This window comes from Cryptotermes secundus, unplaced genomic scaffold (genome assembly GCF_002891405.2).
Source record: "Cryptotermes secundus unplaced genomic scaffold, Csec_1.0 scaffold251, whole genome shotgun sequence".
Classification (NCBI taxonomy): Eukaryota; Metazoa; Arthropoda; class Insecta; order Blattodea; family Kalotermitidae; genus Cryptotermes; species Cryptotermes secundus.
The window spans coordinates 296,717-315,930 of NW_019744108.1; the positions used below are offsets into that span (position 1 = coordinate 296,717).

At 39.9% G+C, this 19,214-nt stretch overlaps 2 protein-coding genes across 4 annotated transcripts; one reads left to right on the forward strand and one right to left on the reverse strand.

The window, feature by feature from the left end:
- Positions 1-344: 344 nt before the first annotated feature.
- On the reverse strand, positions 345-12,579 carry LOC111874419. Of its 3 annotated transcripts, none has more exons than XR_002844560.2 (3): positions 12,507-12,579; positions 9,758-9,887; positions 345-3,530 (listed from the first exon to the last, which is right to left on the reverse strand). XR_002844560.2 is itself a non-coding variant. In XM_023869915.2 (3 exons), exons 1-3 carry the CDS (start codon positions 12,509-12,511, stop codon positions 2,356-2,358), a joined length of 618 nt encoding a protein of 205 aa, XP_023725683.1. In that variant the 5' UTR covers positions 12,512-12,579; the 3' UTR covers positions 345-2,355. The 3 variants fall into 3 exon arrangements, 2 of the variants coding, with proteins under 2 accessions (XP_023725683.1, XP_033611337.1); XM_023869915.2 differs by lacking the exon at positions 9,758-9,887 and having other exon boundaries at positions 345-2,822; positions 3,385-3,530; XM_033755446.1 differs by lacking the exons at positions 9,758-9,887; positions 12,507-12,579 and adding an exon at positions 6,159-6,263 and having other exon boundaries at positions 345-2,822; positions 3,385-3,530.
- Positions 12,580-12,668: 89 nt separating this feature from the next.
- On the forward strand, positions 12,669-19,126 carry LOC111874420 (biogenesis of lysosome-related organelles complex 1 subunit 2). Its single transcript, XM_023869916.2, has 4 exons — positions 12,669-12,819; positions 14,651-14,781; positions 15,923-16,034; positions 18,780-19,126. The coding sequence occupies exons 1-4, from the start codon at positions 12,768-12,770 to the stop codon at positions 18,914-18,916; spliced, it is 432 nt and encodes a 143-aa protein (XP_023725684.1). The 5' UTR covers positions 12,669-12,767; the 3' UTR covers positions 18,917-19,126.
- Positions 19,127-19,214: the final 88 nt, after the last annotated feature.

The window sequence follows — 19,214 nt, forward strand, 5'->3', positions numbered from 1 at the left end:
CAAGCTGGAGGAGTTTCCCTGCGAGTTGTACAAGATGATTAAGAGGGAACCCAATGCCTGGGGTTATAATGGGACCACCCTTTTCCTGGTTGGATATAAATATGGGGACCTGGCCCTGCAGGTTGAGGGCAGCTAGAATCTGAGACAGTAATATGTGGTCATGAACCCTGCTGGACTCAGACCTCAGAATGACTGCGCTGGTGAGGACCAGCAGGAGTGATAGATGACAGACCCATCCTCTCATCAGAGAGGATGTTACTTAAGGCCCATAGCAACAAGTGTTCAGTTGGAAAATGAAATTACTGGTCGTCAGTACAATAAAATTAATCTGTTCATAAGTGTGGTTTAAAAAAATATTCTGCTAAAATTTTCAGAACCAAATTGGTTCTACATTTTAATTAAATCTTTTTTAAGCCACACTTATAAACAGATTAATTGAACTGTATTGTATTGTATTGTATTGTATTGATATATCCTTCTGAAGATGATCTCTAAGACCGAAACATGTCAAGGATGAAAGATTAAAAAGGAAAGAAAGAAAACATGTTATCAGTCACTCCGGATGGAGTTGTTTAACTTTTCATTACAAAATTCAGTGCTTGAAAATTAAGTTCAGCTTCGGAATTTTACAAATATTCTGTTTCTGGACATTATCCAACTCCCTGTTTTTATCTAAAACACCATTCTATTTATATTTCAAAACACAACGTTTCGAAGATAGGGAGTAGCTCTATCAATTGGGCCCAAATGAATAGGTTTCGCCTGTTAGGTGAGGACAGAATCCAGTCTCTGAAACGTTGTGTTTTGAAATGTAAACAGGATAGTGTTGTAGATAAAAACAGAACAATGGATAATATCCATAAATATATATTTGTATTAATGTATCACTGTCACATACTTTTAGATCTTATTTGAAATTTTTGATCTGAGAAAGAACATTTCTTTTCATGTGAAAAATGTGTGGGAACACCCACATACTAACACGCACTTCGTCTGTCTAACAGACAGCATTCAGCTTTTGCTCAAGCCAAGTCAATGTCACATTGCTGCCAGCACTCATATTTATAAAGCACTCAATGTCCAACCCACCTGTAGATCATCACATGTGCTAGCCAATCAGTGCTCACAATCGCAATTGCAACTGCAACTTTAGCTCAGCCCAACAAGCATGGTATAAAAGGTGGAGCTCAAAACTCGCTATCATCAGTTCTTCAATAGTCCTCATTATGACAAAGACAGCTAATGCAGCTACTCTGATGTCATGAAGCAGCAAAGGCTCTACAGCAACCGTGTCGAGACAATGGCTCCGTCATCATCCACAGCATAAGCAGCTGTTCCTACTGGCGCACGCAGCACCGCATCACTGGCCAGCCAGACCAGCTGAATGGCCATAAAGAAGACCTGGTCTGCTACAAAGCAGCTAATGCTACTAGCACAAGCACGGTCGAACAAATGGCCCTTTTCAGGGCCCGCAAACTTGTCAGCAACTATTCTGTACATTCGAGAATAACATATACAATTGTTATAGTTTTATATGGTTGTTTCTTAGAACATCGATTACCCACAAATGCAAACACGTGTAAACTTCTTTAAACTCAGTTTTGTAACTTGTTCATTTATTGAATAATATTTGCTTTAGTTTTATATTGATGTCACTGAAATCTTTCATTAGGAACCACTATTTCTAACATATTTTACATTCACAGCGGATGACTCCTTCAACTATCCTCCTTGAACCCCATTTAATATAACAATCTGCAACATTACTGTATGGTGGGGCCCTAGCATTTCAGTTTTGATCCATATCACTGGTCATCTTCCTTTTTATTCTGTCCTTCAAATGTTCAATTCGAGATTGAATAATGTATTCTGTTTCCTCATTGTCTTTTGTCCCATTTTCAGAAGATATAGAGCTATTGCCATGTTTATAATAGCTTGTGTCACCTTTTATCTTTGCTTGATTCAGATTTCTTTGCACCCCATCATCTTCCTGTTGATAAACTGCTTGCAGTCCTATGTTACTGCCACCACTCTTAAGACTTTCTTGAATTTTATGAGAATAATCATATGTGGTATCATAATTTTCATCACCACCATCCTTAACATACACGTGTCTATTATCATATGATTCTTCTTCATCTTCGAAATCTTGTGGCATATATCCATAAGCAAAAGGATTCTGTCAACCATGTGCGGTGTCATATGGATTACTTTCCTTTTCTTCATTATCTGCAACAGTGTCTTCAAATCCATGTTCCCAATCTCTGTTAACATCACTGAAGCCTGTCTCTTGATGAATTTCACTGATAAAATGATCATTGGCTTTGTTGAACATATCTTCACTGTTTGCAGAATTTATTTCATTTTCATTTTATTATGTATCCTTCTGCTAAATCTGTTATGTACTCGTAATCCTTCCTCCATTTGTTCTTTATTATATGTGACTTTACCATTGGAAGGTCTGTGTTTTGGGTAAGCAAAGTTTTGTTTCTGATTATAAATATGATTAGTGTCCTTCTGATGAAGCGTTTGGGCGTCACTGGTACTGCGGTAGAGTGATATGTATAGTGGTTCATCTTTTACTTGCTCATTTGCTGGAAAAGCAAGATTTACTGCAACTGAAGCAAAATTATTGTGTCTAAAGTGTTTGTTTTCAGTGTCCTCCTCTGATTCAGATTTTGACTGCTTCTCCAATCTAGAATCTATTCCTTTTGAATACAGTTCTTCCTTTGTTGAAGGTGACAGCTGTCTCTTATTGGCTGAGTTAACTTTTATATTGTTCAAAACCTGGCGTCTGGTCAATTCTGATGCATCATCTCCTTCTGAAACAAATAAAGTAGGCCTTTTATGAGTAGCTTCTCCAGAATTTAGTAGATTGGAAGTCATCAGTTTGTATCGTGATTGAAAAGAGTCAGTAATTTTGTGACCATGTAAAGGTTTCCGTGCATGTAATGAATATCCTTCCTCTTTGTATGTAATTCTGTGGTGGTTTGTACTAATTTGTTTATCAGGAGATACTGTACTTGTTATTCTTGGATCTTTTCTGACATCAAGAATTCCTAGTCTATTTGCAGGTTGCAATCTTTGGAATTTGTCAGAAAATAGCTGATTACCTGAAGAGAGATAAGGACCACGCTTCTGTCTAATTTCTGCATATTTTGTTGACAATTTTCTTTTCAAAGGTAAATTATAATGTGATAAAACTGAGGTTTTCTTTGGATTATAAAATCCACAGATCTCTGAGTATTTCTTCAGATTGCTGAAATTTATCCTTATGTGGGTCTTTAGTTTTGTGTTTGTTGTATGTTAACACATCTGAAGGCATGCTGTTCTGTAGAGCGCTGCCATATGAAGCATCCAGACCTTGATATTCACTACCTATACCTTTTTCAGCAACTGTAGATGACTTCAAATGGCCAACTTCTTGACTGTAAATGTATTTATTATTTTCCTCTTTAATGTCATCTTGCCTTCTAACTTCATAGTCTTGCCTTGAATGCTCTGCTTTGGACTGATCGAATGCGGTTAGCCTAAGAACAGAAACAACATTATCCCATTTTGGTATCATTACTTATTTACAGATGTGGAGGGCACAGTAGCAATGAGATGATAATACTAAACAATGCTCGATTAAGAAATAGCTGTCCTAGTTTTACCTCAGAACGAGCTACCTGAACATAAAGATTATATTCTTCTGGGATGTGGTACAGCACTGATTTGTACATGGGCTACCAAAATTTTGAAGGAATATGCTGCCTCCATCTTCTATGCTGAAGAGACAGCATGACATTCCAGAAGACCATCATCTTGATGCTCACCACCATAAGAACCTCAGATCTCACAGTCCAAAAATAGCTTTACGTTTTTCTCCAAATGTTACCTCACACTATGACAGATTAGTAAAAATATGTGTTTTGGGTTTCCCAAATGTTTTGATTGTTTATTATTTTTCATCTATTCTGAGAATTTTCTGCAGATAAAATCGGTTTTATAAAGATAATAAACAGCACAAATACTAGCAACAATAATTTATGCATCAGTATAATACTTTAATGTTTCATTCACCATTCAGTACAGTAGCAATTGTTTAAGATAAAAGTAGAGTTATTAATGAGATCTGCACTTTAAGTCAAGTCCCAGTATCTTTATAGTGTGCTGTTTTCAGAAAATGTATAGAATTCATTGAAAATGTTAATTTCTTTATGCTTTATTTAATGACATGGTCAGTAGATTATATTAACACTGAGTGGTAGTAAAATTAGCAAATAATATATAAAAAAGGACGTAGAATGAATCAATCATGCCTTAATTTGGAGTACTATCCCAACATTTGTCTGGAAGGACTATAGAAAATCACAAAAAGCATTGGCCAAGATCATCAGTGTCCAGTTCAGTTTTCATGTGACATGGAATCATTTGGACAGTGCACGTATGTGCAGTGAATACATCAGATGAAGGGTTTATCTTCTGGGATATAATTCTTTGTAGTCTGTTAAAAGTTAATCCATGTTTCAGAGAAGCCTCTCAACTCCATTTTCAACTTTCTATGGACTACACAGCATTATATCCCAGAAGACAAAACTCTGCCACTGAAACTTTCAACAAAACTATTAAATTTAACTTCCTAAAATTTGTGTGGATTGGTTAGAAACAGTGGTATGAGTACAGTGTATGTCTTCAGATCAATTCATTATGGGGCAGCCATCACATTTCTGTAGCACATCATTGCTATTACCCTACCATACAAGGGCAGAAAAGGTCTCTCAATTCAACACAATTTGCATTTTTTTCTTAAATATGTGTTTTATATTTTAATATTTTCCTTCAACTCTGAAGTAATCAGTGACTAATGTGATAATAAACATCCCACAACAAAGTCTTTGGTATGTACAATGAAAACATATTCTGTCATTGATAGAGAGCACATCATAATATGCTCTTTCAGATTTTAACAAAAACAAATTACAATTTCAGTTTTTTGGGAGGAGGGGGTTCAACCATAACTCAATTCTCTTTCCTGGAATCAGGAGATTGCTTTATGGAATCCTAGCACTTCGCGGACCGGTGATTTAAATATTTAAATCACCCTGGGGACCAGCGTTTTTAAACCTACTACCCTAACTTGTGCACTGTTCACTTTAAAAATTAATATAAAATCTCCTAATTAATTTTATGAACTGAAATTTTTGGAGAAGACTTAGCAGAGCTCCTAGAAGTGCTTCAGAGTGTGATATTTCTCGAAACATTCCCCTCTGTGAAGAGGCATAACGCAGAACTTGCAGACGTAGGAAGTCTTGCTTCACTTCTTGTGGACAGCGCACACACGGCACTGCCTAGAAGGATACTTCCCCGTTGATTGTTCACTCATCACAATTTTCGCGAGGGTATCTTTCCGCATATCACCTGAGAGTCGCCCAGGAGGGTCCTTATGAGGCCTCCGTTGGGTGGGAGTAGATGGTCCCGGTCGTACTACGTCTGTGTCTAACGCAGGTTCTGCCGCCAGCGCGAGGTCTGTAGCCCAGGCTTCTGCCACATTCATGTGAAATGCCTTGTATTTCAAAGTTGAATTTTCGTTTAGCTCTTTGAAAAACAAAAATGAATTGAAAAGGGCACAATTTATAAGCCACAAGGCAACTCCCTTCATCCATTTTACTGTTTTCCTAGGAAGGGAATAAGAGGCCAAGTATTGGTCGGCTGTATCAACTCCCTTCATGAACATATTGTACTGAGAAATACAAAGAGGCTTCTTCTTCACTTGCCCGTGTCGTCTTTGAACATCGATCATGCTCGAATTGTGAATAGTGGAAATCATATTCACAACGCGAGTATCCCTCCAGGACTGAAGAAGAATGTCCCCCTTCCTCCTGAATGTGGTGTCACCACGTTTCAGGGATTTACATTCCTCTTTCAGGTCTGGAGGAAGGCCTCTGTTCACCCTAATTGTACCACAAATACGTACTTTCCTTGACAGTAGGTATTCTGCAGTTGCCACACTGTTATAAAAATTATCTTGATAAACGTGATAATTTTGATCCAGATAGGGATCCAAAATGGAAACAATAGTTTCTTGCAATTTCTTGCTTTCACCGGAATAAATTTCTAAATTTCCAATATAGCATGAAGTGCTTTCCGTGACTACACGAACAAGTAGGCCATACTTTGAGTTTCCCAGGATTATACGTTCGAAAACGAAGCCTTCTCCTCCAAGGAATCGAAAAAACAGTTCAGCTACTTCAGACACTTGCGTAGGGTCCGATGGCATTTGTCTCACCCCTGGATCACCAGTAAACTTTCCCAAAGTGGGTGTTTTGTCCACTTTACCCCATGCGGCTGTCCCCGCAATGCTAGCTATCGAACTTTCATCCCAGCTCTGTCACTTTCACTTTCTCTTCTGGTCATAATATTTTGGGGGCCCCTGTCATTGCCACTGACACTGCCCTCACCATCAGAAGACGAAGCACTTGGAAAGTCAGATAACTCATCGGAGATCAAATCACAGATTTCTTATTCTCCGAGAGCTCGCCCTGCCTTCAACTACTTTCGTCTCTGAGCCATGTTGACACTGAGCATATCTGGCCTCACACATAGAAGCTTCGACTTGAAGAAAGGGACTTTTCTAAGAGTGAGAGGGGAATAGAGAGTGATCACGTTGCTGACTCCGAAAACAAACATTCCGAAGGCCAGCTACGCAGTACCTTTACAGACACGTGGCCACCAAAGCGAGGAATAGTGTGTTGCAACATAACGTGTCCTAAAAGCCTAAATCTAGGCGACCGGTCTGCCACGTTTAAAACCCAAACGCCTAGGCCTAGGCGTCCGGTCCGCGAAGTGCTAGGTTCCTGAATTACAGGCTAAGAACCATTGAGAACCATGTTTATCCATGTGTGCAGTTCAGTGGTACGAAGGAATAAGGGGGACATATTCCCATAAAATAGTATTTTTAAGTGGGTGTGTGGTCAGGCTTTTCTCTGCTTGTGATTCTGGTAACCTGGTACTGACTGATGTGAGGCGCCTGGTGACATTTTAACACTCTACGAACTAAATCCATCATACATCTTTATTTATGAACACCGCGACCACATTATTGTTTGGAAATGGCAAATGTTTATTTCTTTTTAAACAAAAGTTAACAAAGTTCGATTGCTGCAGGGAAAGCAGTCAAGAATGACACTATAGAAACTTGATTTCAGACAATTACATACACGCTATGAAATAATAGTAATACATGATGTTGCACCACTAGGTCGAATTGAATCTTGAGAACTACGATTATAATATATACGTGTAAAACTGGCATATTTCTAACATTTGGTACTTATCTGGCTAAGAAGAAAACATAAATTTTCCTTCATAAAAATGCACCAGAAAAGTGATCACATGCCGCCCTTCTCACCACATAATAATTTCGAAACAAAATATTTTTATTGGCTTAATTAGCAATTTACGAAATTATTTAATTGCTTGAGATAAATCATAGTGGGAGACTAAGTGCATTCCATAAGCTAACAAATTACATGTATTATTTATTATGTATAAAACGATTATAAATTAGAAGTAATCTAGAAAGGGGGCACGCGGTAGCGTAGTTGGTTGAAGCACTGTGCTACAATCCGGAAGGTCGCGGGTTCAAGTCCCGACGAGGTCATTTGATTTTTTTCACTTTACCTAATCCTTCCAGCCGCACTATGGCCCTGGGGTCGATTCAGCCTCTAACAGAAATGAGTACCAGGAATATTCTTGGAATATTCTTAGGGGTAAAGGGCGGCCGGCGCGTAGGGCTGACAACCTTGCCGCCATCTGTTAGCCGATTGTCTAGAAAATGTGGGAACCTCAACATCTCACAACCATATGGGCCTCCACGGACTGTTACAGGGATACCTTAACTTTTACTTTACTTGCTTTTAGTACCCTATAAAGTGAATACAAAAAGAATCGAATGTTTTCGTTTACATTTGTATCCCTACCTGTTTTCTTCTTGTCTGTGATAAGTGACATGGCGCGATTCAGCAGTCTGTTGCTGCAGGCACACCAGAATTCCAAGTAATGTATATACGAGACCTTTCTTCATATGTATAATTCGTTTGAAGTCAAATTCAAAGTCAGTCGCTATCTGGATGTCAAAGAGTAAAGAGGTGAGCCCAGAAGCCAGTGAATTTTCGTTTCAAGATTCGTTACGAGGTAACGTCTAGTTAATGCGTAGCAACCGAAACAATTGGCTATCTATTGTGATTACTATGAAATGGATTTTGTATTGAAACTGCATAAACGAGCTTTTCGCAAGTTTGACAGCATCCGTAAAACAAACAGTGAACAGTAAAGAACTGTCTCTATCTGGAGCTCAAAGAGCGAAGACGTCAACGCAAAAGCTGATGAACTTTCATTGTTAAAATTTGTTACCAGGTAACGTCTAGTTAATACGCAGCAACCAAAACAACTGACTATCTATTGCATTTACTATAAAATAGGTTTTGTATTGAAACTGCAGGAACGAGCTGTAACCGTCCAAACCTTTTAATACTCTTTAATGGACACTATGTTCCACTTTAGTCATTTCAACAGAGTGGCTGATTTATAAGGGAGACCCATCCATTAAGAAGTTTCGCATTTAGACAGGAACAACTGCCTTGTTTTGTTACCTGCAGCTTGGGTGACCACAAGAGGGTTGAGGCAATTATGAAAAGACATGTCTGTAGTTGCAGAACATGTAAATGTTGTTTTGCTAAAAGGGTAGCTGTTATTAAAGTGTCTTCGAAAGGGTGTAATTAGACCCTAAACTAAGAAATAAGCGCTTTCACATGTAGGGTTCCAGGTTCAATATATTTGGATCTCTTCATTCTAAAAGTTAGTAATGTGATTGTCTTGTACTGATGGTATGATGAATTGGCAGATAAAATCAGCCATTAGAAAACTATTCTTGTCTGGGGAGAAAGGCCGTCTTCAGATCCTATACGGTGATGAAGTGACGCTCCCGCAGAATAGAGTGGGCAGAAGCACTTGGCGTTCAGAATTCAACAAAGGCAGACGTATTGAGCTGTACTCTCCAAGTATATCTAAATTTAACACTCTTTATTTGGTTCGATTAATATTTGATAATATAAAAAGGGCACATTACTCCGCACTTGCCGATAAAGTTATAGTTTGATTCTGAAATAAACAATATTGTGATTAAGCAGAAAATAGAGTATTTATTTGTATCAGTGGACTAGTTTTAAATGTGCAGTCTCCGCGTTGCCCCAGTTATTACCGTGGCACAACCCTGAGAAGAGTCAAAAGTGTTCTACCGAAGCGGGCAAACAAATAAATAAACATAAAGATAGATAGGCAACGGTCACGAGAAGTGGTGAACAACGGTTGTAAGAAGTGACGGCCGTGTGCGGTTGTAGAGCTTTTCGTAAATTTGGTAGCATCTGTAAAACAAAATAGTTAACAACAAGGAACTATTTCCGTGCACAAATGTATTAGTCAATATATTCATATCCGCGTACTTCCATAAAGAAAAGACTGATCATCGCTCAGACCAACACACGCAAGGCACAAGGAGAGTGACCAACGGACAAATTCCTCAGACAGAAAAACGAAGTAGAGTATCTGGGCGTGCAACTCGATAGAAGACTGATACGGGCAAAGCACATCAAAGGTAAAGAAAATAGCTGAACCAAAAATCGAAACAAATGCACCAGTTACTTGGAAAAAACTCAACACTCTCATTAGAAAGTAAACTCCTCCTATACAAAGCAGTACTCAAACCCATACTGACCTATGGAATTCAGCTATGGGGGACAGCTTCCAGTTTCAACATCGAAATCCTTCAGAGCTTTCAATCCAAAACACTCCGATCCATTCTGAATGAACCTTAGTACATAAACAACCGCAGGATCCACGAAGATCTACAAATGAACACAGTGCTCAGTGAAGTAAAAAGTGGAATACTTCAGAAAATTATAATACCACACAGATGCACTAGCAGTGAACCTACTAGACAATAGCAAAATTAGACATAGACTGAAAATATACACCGTCCTAACTCTACCAGACAGACCTGAGTAAAACCCCAATACAATAATTAAAATTATACCTAAGTGAACAAAAAAGAAACGAGTATATGAGTTACGCCACTGGGCATAACTCATTTACGAGCCAGTACTTATTGAACATATACATTTTTTTGCATAATCTGAAGATTGTGTAATAAATGTGTGAAAGAAATAACCCGAATCACGACGAAATGATGCAGGTACCATCCAATGGATACCAGAGTCAGAGTTACTTTACGGCTGGCAGTTTACCGCTTCGGAAGACTCGGGTACAATAATTTTTTTCTAGCTGAACACTTGCGGTCATAGTCCTTGTGTAACATCCTCTCTGACGAAAGGGTGGGTCAGTCGTTTACAATTTCTGCTGGCCCTCACCAGTGCAGACATTCTCAGGTCCGAGTCCCGAGGGGCTGCGCTGATGAGGACCGGCAGCAATTGTAAACGACAGACTCACCTTCTCGTCAGAGAGGATGTTAAATAGGGACTATGACCGCAAGTGTTCAGTTGAAGAAAATGTTGGTTGTGAGTCTCAAGGGGCTTGTCACCAAACCCAACTGTTCGGCGGTAAACCGCCAGTTGCGAAGTAATTCTGACTCCGACTGAGACTCCCCAAACCTGGAGGACCAGGTCCCCGAATTTATATCCCCCAGGAACAGAAGCTGCCCGGTTATATTCCCAGGCACTCGGTTCCATTTTCGTCGCCTCCTACGGCTCATAGGGCTACGATGGGGCTATTCGAGCCCTCTACACGGAGGTGTGTACCAGACACTCGGCAACAAGCTTCATACGTGGTATATACACCAGACACCGCAACAAGCCACATTGCGACTGACGGTCAGTCAGTCATTCTTGGTGTCGAGCCCAATCTGGAGCTTATGACCAGATATTTATTACTGTTTGACAGTTTCGGTCTTGTTTTTGTGGGGAGCCCTCTCTGACGAGAGGACGGGTCTGACTTTTGTCAGCCATTGTCTATAGTAGTAAGTCATTTATAATAACGTAAAGGATATTTACATTTTACATGTTAAACATGATAATGAATGTATTAAATGTATAAAGGGCCTCTGTCAGTCCAGGCTCAGTACAGCAGATTATGCCCTATTTCTAGCAGCTTTCGCTACAATGGCAGTCTAGTCACCTGAACTGTTTTTGGTAAAGTCAAAGTTACATTACGACTGACGGCCAGTCAGTCAGTAAGTCTTGGTGTCATATTAATTATTACTGTTTGACCGTTACGGGCTTATTTTTGTGGGGCGCCATCACTGACGAGAGTTCTTTTGTATATGCTGCTGGCCCTTTCCAGCACGGTCTTTCTCGGGTCCGAGTCCCTTGGGACTCGCGACCATATTTTACTGTCTCAGACTGGAGAATTCCCTTTTCGTTACCTCCTACGACTCGCGGGGTCACGGTGGAGGTATTCGACCCCGCCTCCACACGGGGGAAACTCAACTGTCAAAGTCAAAGTCACATTGCGACTGACGGTTAGTCAGTCAGTCAGTAAGTCTTGTTTCCGAGCCTCATATGGGGCTCATGACCAGATATTTATTACTGTTTGACAGTTACGGTCTTGTTTCTCTGGGGCGCCCTCTCTGACGAGAGGACGGGTCTGTCTTTTGTATATGCTGCTGGTCTTTACCAGCGCAGTCCTTCTCGGGTCCGAGTTCCCTGGTACTCGCGACCATATTTTACTGTCTCAGATTTTTTACTTCCCTTTTCGTCGCCTCCTACGACTCAGAGGGTCACGATGGAGGTATTCGACCCCGACTCCACACGGTTGAAACTCAGTCAAAAGTTATTCTATTGTTGTGTCACATAGCTATCACACGAGCCGTGTAGATAACACTTTTCCCAAGTTACTCCACTGTTGCAACGGGTGTTTGCTAAACTCTTCCCTAGCAACGGCTATCTCTGCTGACTTCACAGTCCTTGACTTCAGAAAATATACCACAATATTTTTATACGAGACATCCTGGGCTGATGCACTTCTTATTACATGAATATGTGGTAAGGTTCATCAAGTGTAACATGCTCAATAGGAGAATGTGGCAGAATAGAGGATATTATGAAAAAAGACCGCGCAAGAAGAGGTCAGATTATTAATATAAAATTGGGCTTTTACATTTCTTCAGATTGTGGCACACAGACCCATTGCTATGAAACGACCGTAAAACAAAAAACGAGACAACGGCCATTACTAGGCAGCATCCAGAGAGGAAAAATGGTAGGCACAGCAGACGGTGAACAGTGAGTACGTGCTAAAGTGAACTGCAGTGCGTGTGAATTAGCAATACCGCTATAGTTGCGTGTAGTTACGATCTGAAAGCGTTCAATAAATCTAATTACCAATCCAAACAGCGTCTATAATTACTCATACACGTGATAATATACGTGTAAACGTAAAAGCAAGTTAAGAGATGAACAAAAAGTCGATGAAAAATAAGTATAAAAACTTTCTCCTCTATGTCAACTTACATCATGTTTGCATATTGAAGATCCTTGATGACCCTGACGACCACGGAATACAAGACACGTGCGGACCGCGCGACCAAGAAACTTTGTGCTCCACAGAATCAAATACCCATGGTAACACGCGTTCTGCGGTGATCCGTGGCCGAAAGGTGAAGGGTGGTAGGTGGAGGTGCTTGCCGGTGGTAACGACTGTAACGACCATTGGAAAGATGTGTTACAAAATTTTGTTTTAGATGGAAGATTAATGCAATATCAGCAGTAGTAATGGCTGATGATTGTGACAGTGAAGGTGGAGTTACGGATTCACCTAAGAAAGGTATAAAATGTTAGAAAAGTTTCATTCTCAAACTGTTTATGTCACTAACCTGACTGTAGAGTAGAATTTCGTGATGACAGGATACTTGTTTTAAGAAAATCACGACGATTATTGTAACAAGCGACATGGCAACAACAACGACCAGATTTTGAACGTTACATGCGTAAGTGCAAGGGATTGATTACAAAATAATAAGTTACAGTCTCTGTTTATATCCCCTTGTGTATCATAAGGGTGCCAGAGTGGGTGTCATTATTGTGTCGACGGCTGCGTTAATACACCTAATAAGTTATAGATCAAAATTCAGTTAATCAGAACCGGAATTTATATTTCATTATAAATGAAGTATCTAGCACATGAGTTGTTTCTTAGGATTATTTTAAAATCTCTGATACTGGTTGTAATAGCAGTAGGAGCAGTTACTTTGTCATTGCAATGGGCAGGAAGGTTGACCCTGCAAAAATATTCCTATATACATGGTCAAGAAGTATTTGAGAGGCAATATTTCGTGATAACAGAATGGGCATAAGTTAAAGGTAAGTATGCATAAGATAGGTAAAGGTAAAGTAAAGTTTTCCATGTGTGTAACTAAGCACTGCGCCATGAAGGCACATGGGCCAGTGAATGTACAGATGATATTTGAGCTTTCTTAGTGGTGTTATGAAATAGCATTTAGGATCAGAAACTGCATGGAAGTGTGGCATGGTGGAAGACCAAACTACGTTCAGTACTGTAATCATCCAAGATTTTTACTACCATTTAAAGACAATAACGTATTTATACTTTCCATGAAAGTTGAGTGATGTGATAATTGAAATAGTACTTAGAGATATTGGGTTTTCAGACTTTATCCATCGTCCTGGTTTTAAGATAACTAAGAAAAACACGACGTTTCGGAAAGTGGATCCAGTCTGAAAACCCAATATCTCTATGTGTTATACACCATTGTCAGAATCCCATAGTAACTACTTGAAATAGTACTGTCTTCAGGGTTGCAATGCTATGTAGTTCAGAGACAGCCTGCATCTTCAGGTTCAGAGTAAGGAAAACAAGAAACCAGTAGAAGCAGTTGGTGCTTGCACTATGTCAGTCAAAAGTATCTGGCTGCCTATGAAGTACACTTCATTACAACCAAGAAGACTCTCTTCATAGTCAGAGCTGTGAGAACCTCAGATCCAAATTATAACCTGTGTTATATGTTTTCATTTCTTATTGATTTTTATTTGGTAATGTAACTTATGTGCAATTGCTTCAGAAAGTTCTGGGATGTAGTTGCCTTCAAAATTATGTCCTTCAGCAGCTATGCACTTTTGCCAGCATTCATACAGTTACTTTGAACATCTCTGGAAGCCACTACATCTGTTCTCCTACAGTGCAGTCTTTGATGCCATTTTAACTTCTGCTGCATCCTCAAGGTGACAGCCTTGTAGCAGGATCTTCATCAGTGACAAGAGATAGAAATCATATTGTCTTGAGACTGGTAGAGTTTAGTGGAGGGAAGCATGTGCTTGGTGAGTAGTTACTGTAGAAGCAGTGACTGATATACTGGGGCATCATCTGTAATAATATAGTACTTTTGGCTGTCTAAATTTCAAGATGTTTCAGGATATTTGTCACCCACAGATGGATGCAGTTAAAGCATATGAGAATGTTTTGTTACAATAGTGTCCCAAACCAGACTATTGGAGCTCAGACAGTATGCGGCTAGTGTCATGTGAAAGAATTTCTTTATGTATATTTGTTGCGTGAATATGACATGATTTACACCAGTGGTGCCATTCCCAGTTTGAAATATGTTTGGGGAATATCTGTACCATTTTACACATTTTAGGGCCGACACTCTCCACAAGTACAAGCAGTTTTGAAGCCCTTGATCCCCATGATCCAAATCTAAGTCGTCTGGCAACCACCATGTTTCAGAAAACAGCTGATTATTTATTTGGTGAACTGACAGCAACACAGGTATGACTAATAAGCTACTGAATGTCCGGTTGTAGAACTGAGAGTTCAACACCACAAATTCCAATTTCCGCCATTGGATATGGTCCTGCGCTAGTGGCATCCACCTCCTGTCCTCATAACATATTATCTAGATACCCCTTAATATTAAACTGCCAGTTCCTCTTCAGTCTTCCAAATGATCACTTTTAAAACCTTTTTTTTCCCACCTACTTTCTGTATGCATTCTATGCCTAATAGTCTTCTAGATACTTTGCTCAAAGAAGACTAGGTTTAGAATCTACTAAGTGACTTGTATTTATCTTGGAATTCTTTTGTACATTATATCATAAACTGCCCACGTCATTCCCCTTTGGAGCAAATATTGCCCTCAGCAAATTGTATTTGGCTACTTTCAACTTATGTTTATCTTTTAAAATAAGACATCAGCCATACAGAACAGGTGATTTGTAGAGCCATGGAACCAGTCAACAAAGTAAAAATCCTCCCTGTATAAGCAAAATAATGATGAAACCTTTTGTATACTTAAATCTTTGATTGTTCCAATGTTTGTTGTAAGATGTAAATGTAGTGGTGAAGTAAGGAGCGCATAGACACTTGTCTCAACTATCCTCTTGGCATGGTGGTTACAGCAGGGACACTTAGTTCTTATTACTACTTACAGCTGCTTTACTTGGTATTTAATGTATTAACAGATGATCTGAGTAACTTTGAAATTTACCCCCTTCTTGTCCACCATGTTAGCTTAGGGATAGTTGATGCTTGCACCATTTGATGACAGTTTGTTTGTAAACCCACCTCTGTGTAAAACAGACAGCCGTATCGAGAAGAGTTGGCCATTCTTAACGTGCCTGTTCACATTTCTGGAAGACTTTATGGTGCATACCAGACAGCTCAGTCACTTGACAAAATTCCACATATTTGAAAGAAATTGATCATCTTCCTATTTCTCAGCAAGTTGCACAAATTCATCTTTTCCAAATGAATTCACCACATGAAATAATTCTACATCAGGCTTACAGTTGTGGACGTAGTGTTGGTGGCAAGGTAGAGATTGACTGTATGCATGCAGTAACGTAGCTGTAAATTTCAAATTTGGGATGCTTATTCTTATTATTATAATTTTTTTCTCTTATTTCTTCAGGAAGATTATAGGTTGCTGGAATCAATGAATAGAGTGACGATCACTAAGTATTCAGACATGAAACAGATTGCTGGCAATGTGGCTCGCACCATGATTGATTTAAATGAGAAGTGTAAGTAACACACTTTCTCTAGTAATAGAAGCCAAGGTATCATGAATACCAAAGTCTGCTAGCAGGCTTTGATTCCAGGATAAACCTGTCCACTTCTCACGCCCACAGTCTCCCTGATAATCCATCTTAATATTGTTATATTTCCTATGATGTTTGTATGTGAGTGCTAGATCAGCAGAAACATAAGCCTCACATGCTTTGAATGAGGATTTATGAAGGTTGAAACATTAATAGTGGCAACACTGCTGTAGAGGCGTCATGCCATGGAACCAAATAATGTCGTTTATACCACACGTTACTTACATACCTACCTTACCTCAGAGCAAATGGACTCTCTCTTCCCACATCATGTGCATGCGGAGTGACAAGAAGAACAGAGCCTTGTGTTAGCTGGCGGTCTAATGTAGTGTTGTCATGATATTTTCGAAACAAGAACAACGGAGTTGGATAAAGATTGAATGTGCCAGAGGCCATACAGCACAACAGTGTGATCAAGGTGAACCATGTTTCACGGTTCTGTGGATTAGGATCTTTGACCCCCTTGCCCGGTGAGTGTTCCGCAGAGACAGTGTTCCCTTCATTCCTTATATGTTCTTTGATGATGTACATGATACATGCTTTCCCCCTCCTTGTTTCTCTTCTCTACCTTAGGGAGTGTCTGTGATTGCTCGCTCTCTTTTCCTGGGTGACCATCAGGTGGGACAGTTTGTCCCTGCACTGCAAAATTCTGTTCAATTTTCTTCAGTGTTCCAAATTGCTGTTTTGGCCGCATGGCATGGCACCATGAGGAACTGAGCCCTCGCGGCAATAGCAGGAAGGTGTTTGGCTTGCGCGAGGTAATATGATTTGGTTTACTTACTTGGTATTACCTATAGGTAAATGACTGCATTTTTGTGTCACGTGTGTGACTTGTAATTCTGTTTCACGAGTGTAGCATTTCTTTGGGCACGGGCTGTGCTAATCAGTTGTTTCTTTGTATTGTGTTATTTTTCTAATGCCAAATGGCATATCTTTACATTATGTTATAATATATATATTTTTGTTACCAACTTGTGTGAGCTGTGCTTACTGATGATGTCATTCCATCACAGTCTGACTAGTAATCAAACTGCCTGATTGCTGTCTGGATTGGTGTTCCCACATTAAGCAGTTGATCCCAAGGCATATTTTCTTTTGATCCCTGCGCCAACTTAGGGAGGCCTATAACCCAACGTCCATGAGCAAGCTGTTCCTGTGGCCTCCCCTCCTGTCGCTTCCCTACATAACCCTATGAGGAGGAGAAGGGCAGCTCAAAGGTCTTCAAGAGGCTTGCGGGGACTCTGCATTGCCTTACAGAACAGTGGCAAGATGGGTGAAAGCCTTCAACGAATGATGCCATAATGTGGCAGACATGCGTCAGCCAGGTCATCCTAGTGTCAATGAAGGAGACATGTGCTCTTTCCATGTTACTGGAGAGTGATCGACACCATACTATTCGTGACCTGGCCCGAGAGACAAGATTAGCGCATACGACTGTGCTTCACATTCTGAAGGAATGCCTGGGCATGAGAAAAATTGCATCACGATGGGTTCTGCATGATGTAGCGGAAATGCAGAAATGGCTACAATATGACGCTGCTCGTAACCACTAGGACCAGTATGAGCGCGAAGGAGAGGCTTTCTTACGCCGTATGAGACATGAGCCAAATTGTACGAGCCACAAATAAAATGCCAATCGGAACAAATGGCGTCATTACGGGTCACCACGAAAATCGAAAGTTCATCAGAACCCCAGCAATATGAAAGTTATGGTGATGTTCATGTATGACTTTGATGGTGTTATTCTATTGCATACCGTTCCCCGACTGCAGACCGTCAGTGCGCAGTATTACTGTTCATTTTTGGAACACAACCTGCGACCAGCTTTGAGAAAGAAGGGGCGACACTTTCTGCAGAACCCACCCATCAATTTTCAGGACAGTGGTCGGCCGCATGCAGTGCAAACTGGCTGATGTGTTCGATTGATGGGCCTGGGAAGTGCTGTACCATCCACCATACTCCCCGAACTTAAGCCCTTGTGACTTCGACTTAAGTTCTAAGATGAAGGAACCACTCTGTGGCATTCGCTTCAGAACTGTTCCAGAGATTCTTCAGGCAGTAGACCATTCCACTCGAACTATCAACACAACAGGCACTGCTAAAGGTATCCTACGACTTCCACATCGCTGGCAACTACATTGAAGGACAGTAAAACTTCGAAACATGCATCTATTTTATATCAGTTGTAAATAAATAGTTTCCACTATTAAAGTTCCAACCCTTGTATTTACATGCAGGACTGAGTGACCTAGAAAATAAGCCCAACTCTGTATCTTGAATAGTTGTAATATATTCTAATCACTTTTTAATTCACAAGAAACGCACTGATGTAAAGGAATACTGTGGATATACCAATATTGTATGCATCCTTTTGTGTATCACTATATAGTACTGTTATACAAGCATCAACACACCAAATTTGCAATAAACAAATACTCATATTGTTGTATTATTAGAGTGCGAACTGAATCACAGAAGGGGAACAACAACTATCTAATAGCAAGAAAATGTGGTACACTGTAAACAGAGAGCATTGTTTTCTGGACAGCCTTCATAGGCCTCTCAAACATCCAGCTTCAGCATGTTGCATCATAGACGCCATTTTCGATTCCTTTTATAACTATTGAAATTGAAGTGAACATTAATAAATACCTCACTCTCTTTTAGATAAGAATCTGCAGCCATATCTGGAACAGATTGACCAAATTGAAGATAGCGTCACAAAGCTTGAGCAAGCAGCATACAAGCTTGATGCATATTCTAAACGTCTTGAGGCAAGGCTGAAGAATCTTGAGAAGAGATAGACACATCTGAATTCTTTACAGAATACCAGACAACCTTGGTGTTCTTGTGTGACCATCTTGAGTTGCTTTTAAGTTGGTCATTGCACACGTGCAAAACGTATGTTATAATTGTTCAACCATTTTCTTTTATATATCAGCAATGTATGTTTGAAAGTAGAAGAGTAAGTTATATGTGAATATGGTTCTGTAATAAAATATTGTAATGCATAATTCTTCCATGTGCATGTACAAGCCTCTGTGTTGTGTCAGATGTACCCTGAAGCCGGTCACGTGGAGGCTGCTTTGTAAATGATGCCTT

Bases quoted from the DNA above. Each gene is read 5' to 3' on its own strand.
- LOC111874419 (XM_033755446.1), bottom strand. From the start codon at position 6,262: ATGCCATCGGACCCTACGCAAGTGTCTGAAGTAGCTGAACTGTTTTTT. The intron at 3,531-6,158 runs GTATGGCCTACT...TTCTGTTCTTAG, and splicing joins ATAATCCTGGGAAACTCAAA to GCTAACCGCATTCGATCAGT. The intron at 2,823-3,384 runs GTATAGGTAGTG...TATTTGTTTCAG, and splicing joins ATCTACAGTTGCTGAAAAAG to AAGGAGATGATGCATCAGAA.
- LOC111874420 (XM_023869916.2), top strand. From the start codon at position 12,768: ATGGCTGATGATTGTGACAGTGAAGGTGGAGTTACGGATTCACCTAAG. The intron at 12,820-14,650 runs GTATAAAATGTT...TACACATTTTAG, and splicing joins TACGGATTCACCTAAGAAAG to GGCCGACACTCTCCACAAGT. The intron at 16,035-18,779 runs GTAAGTAACACA...ACTCTCTTTTAG, and splicing joins GATTGATTTAAATGAGAAGT to ATAAGAATCTGCAGCCATAT.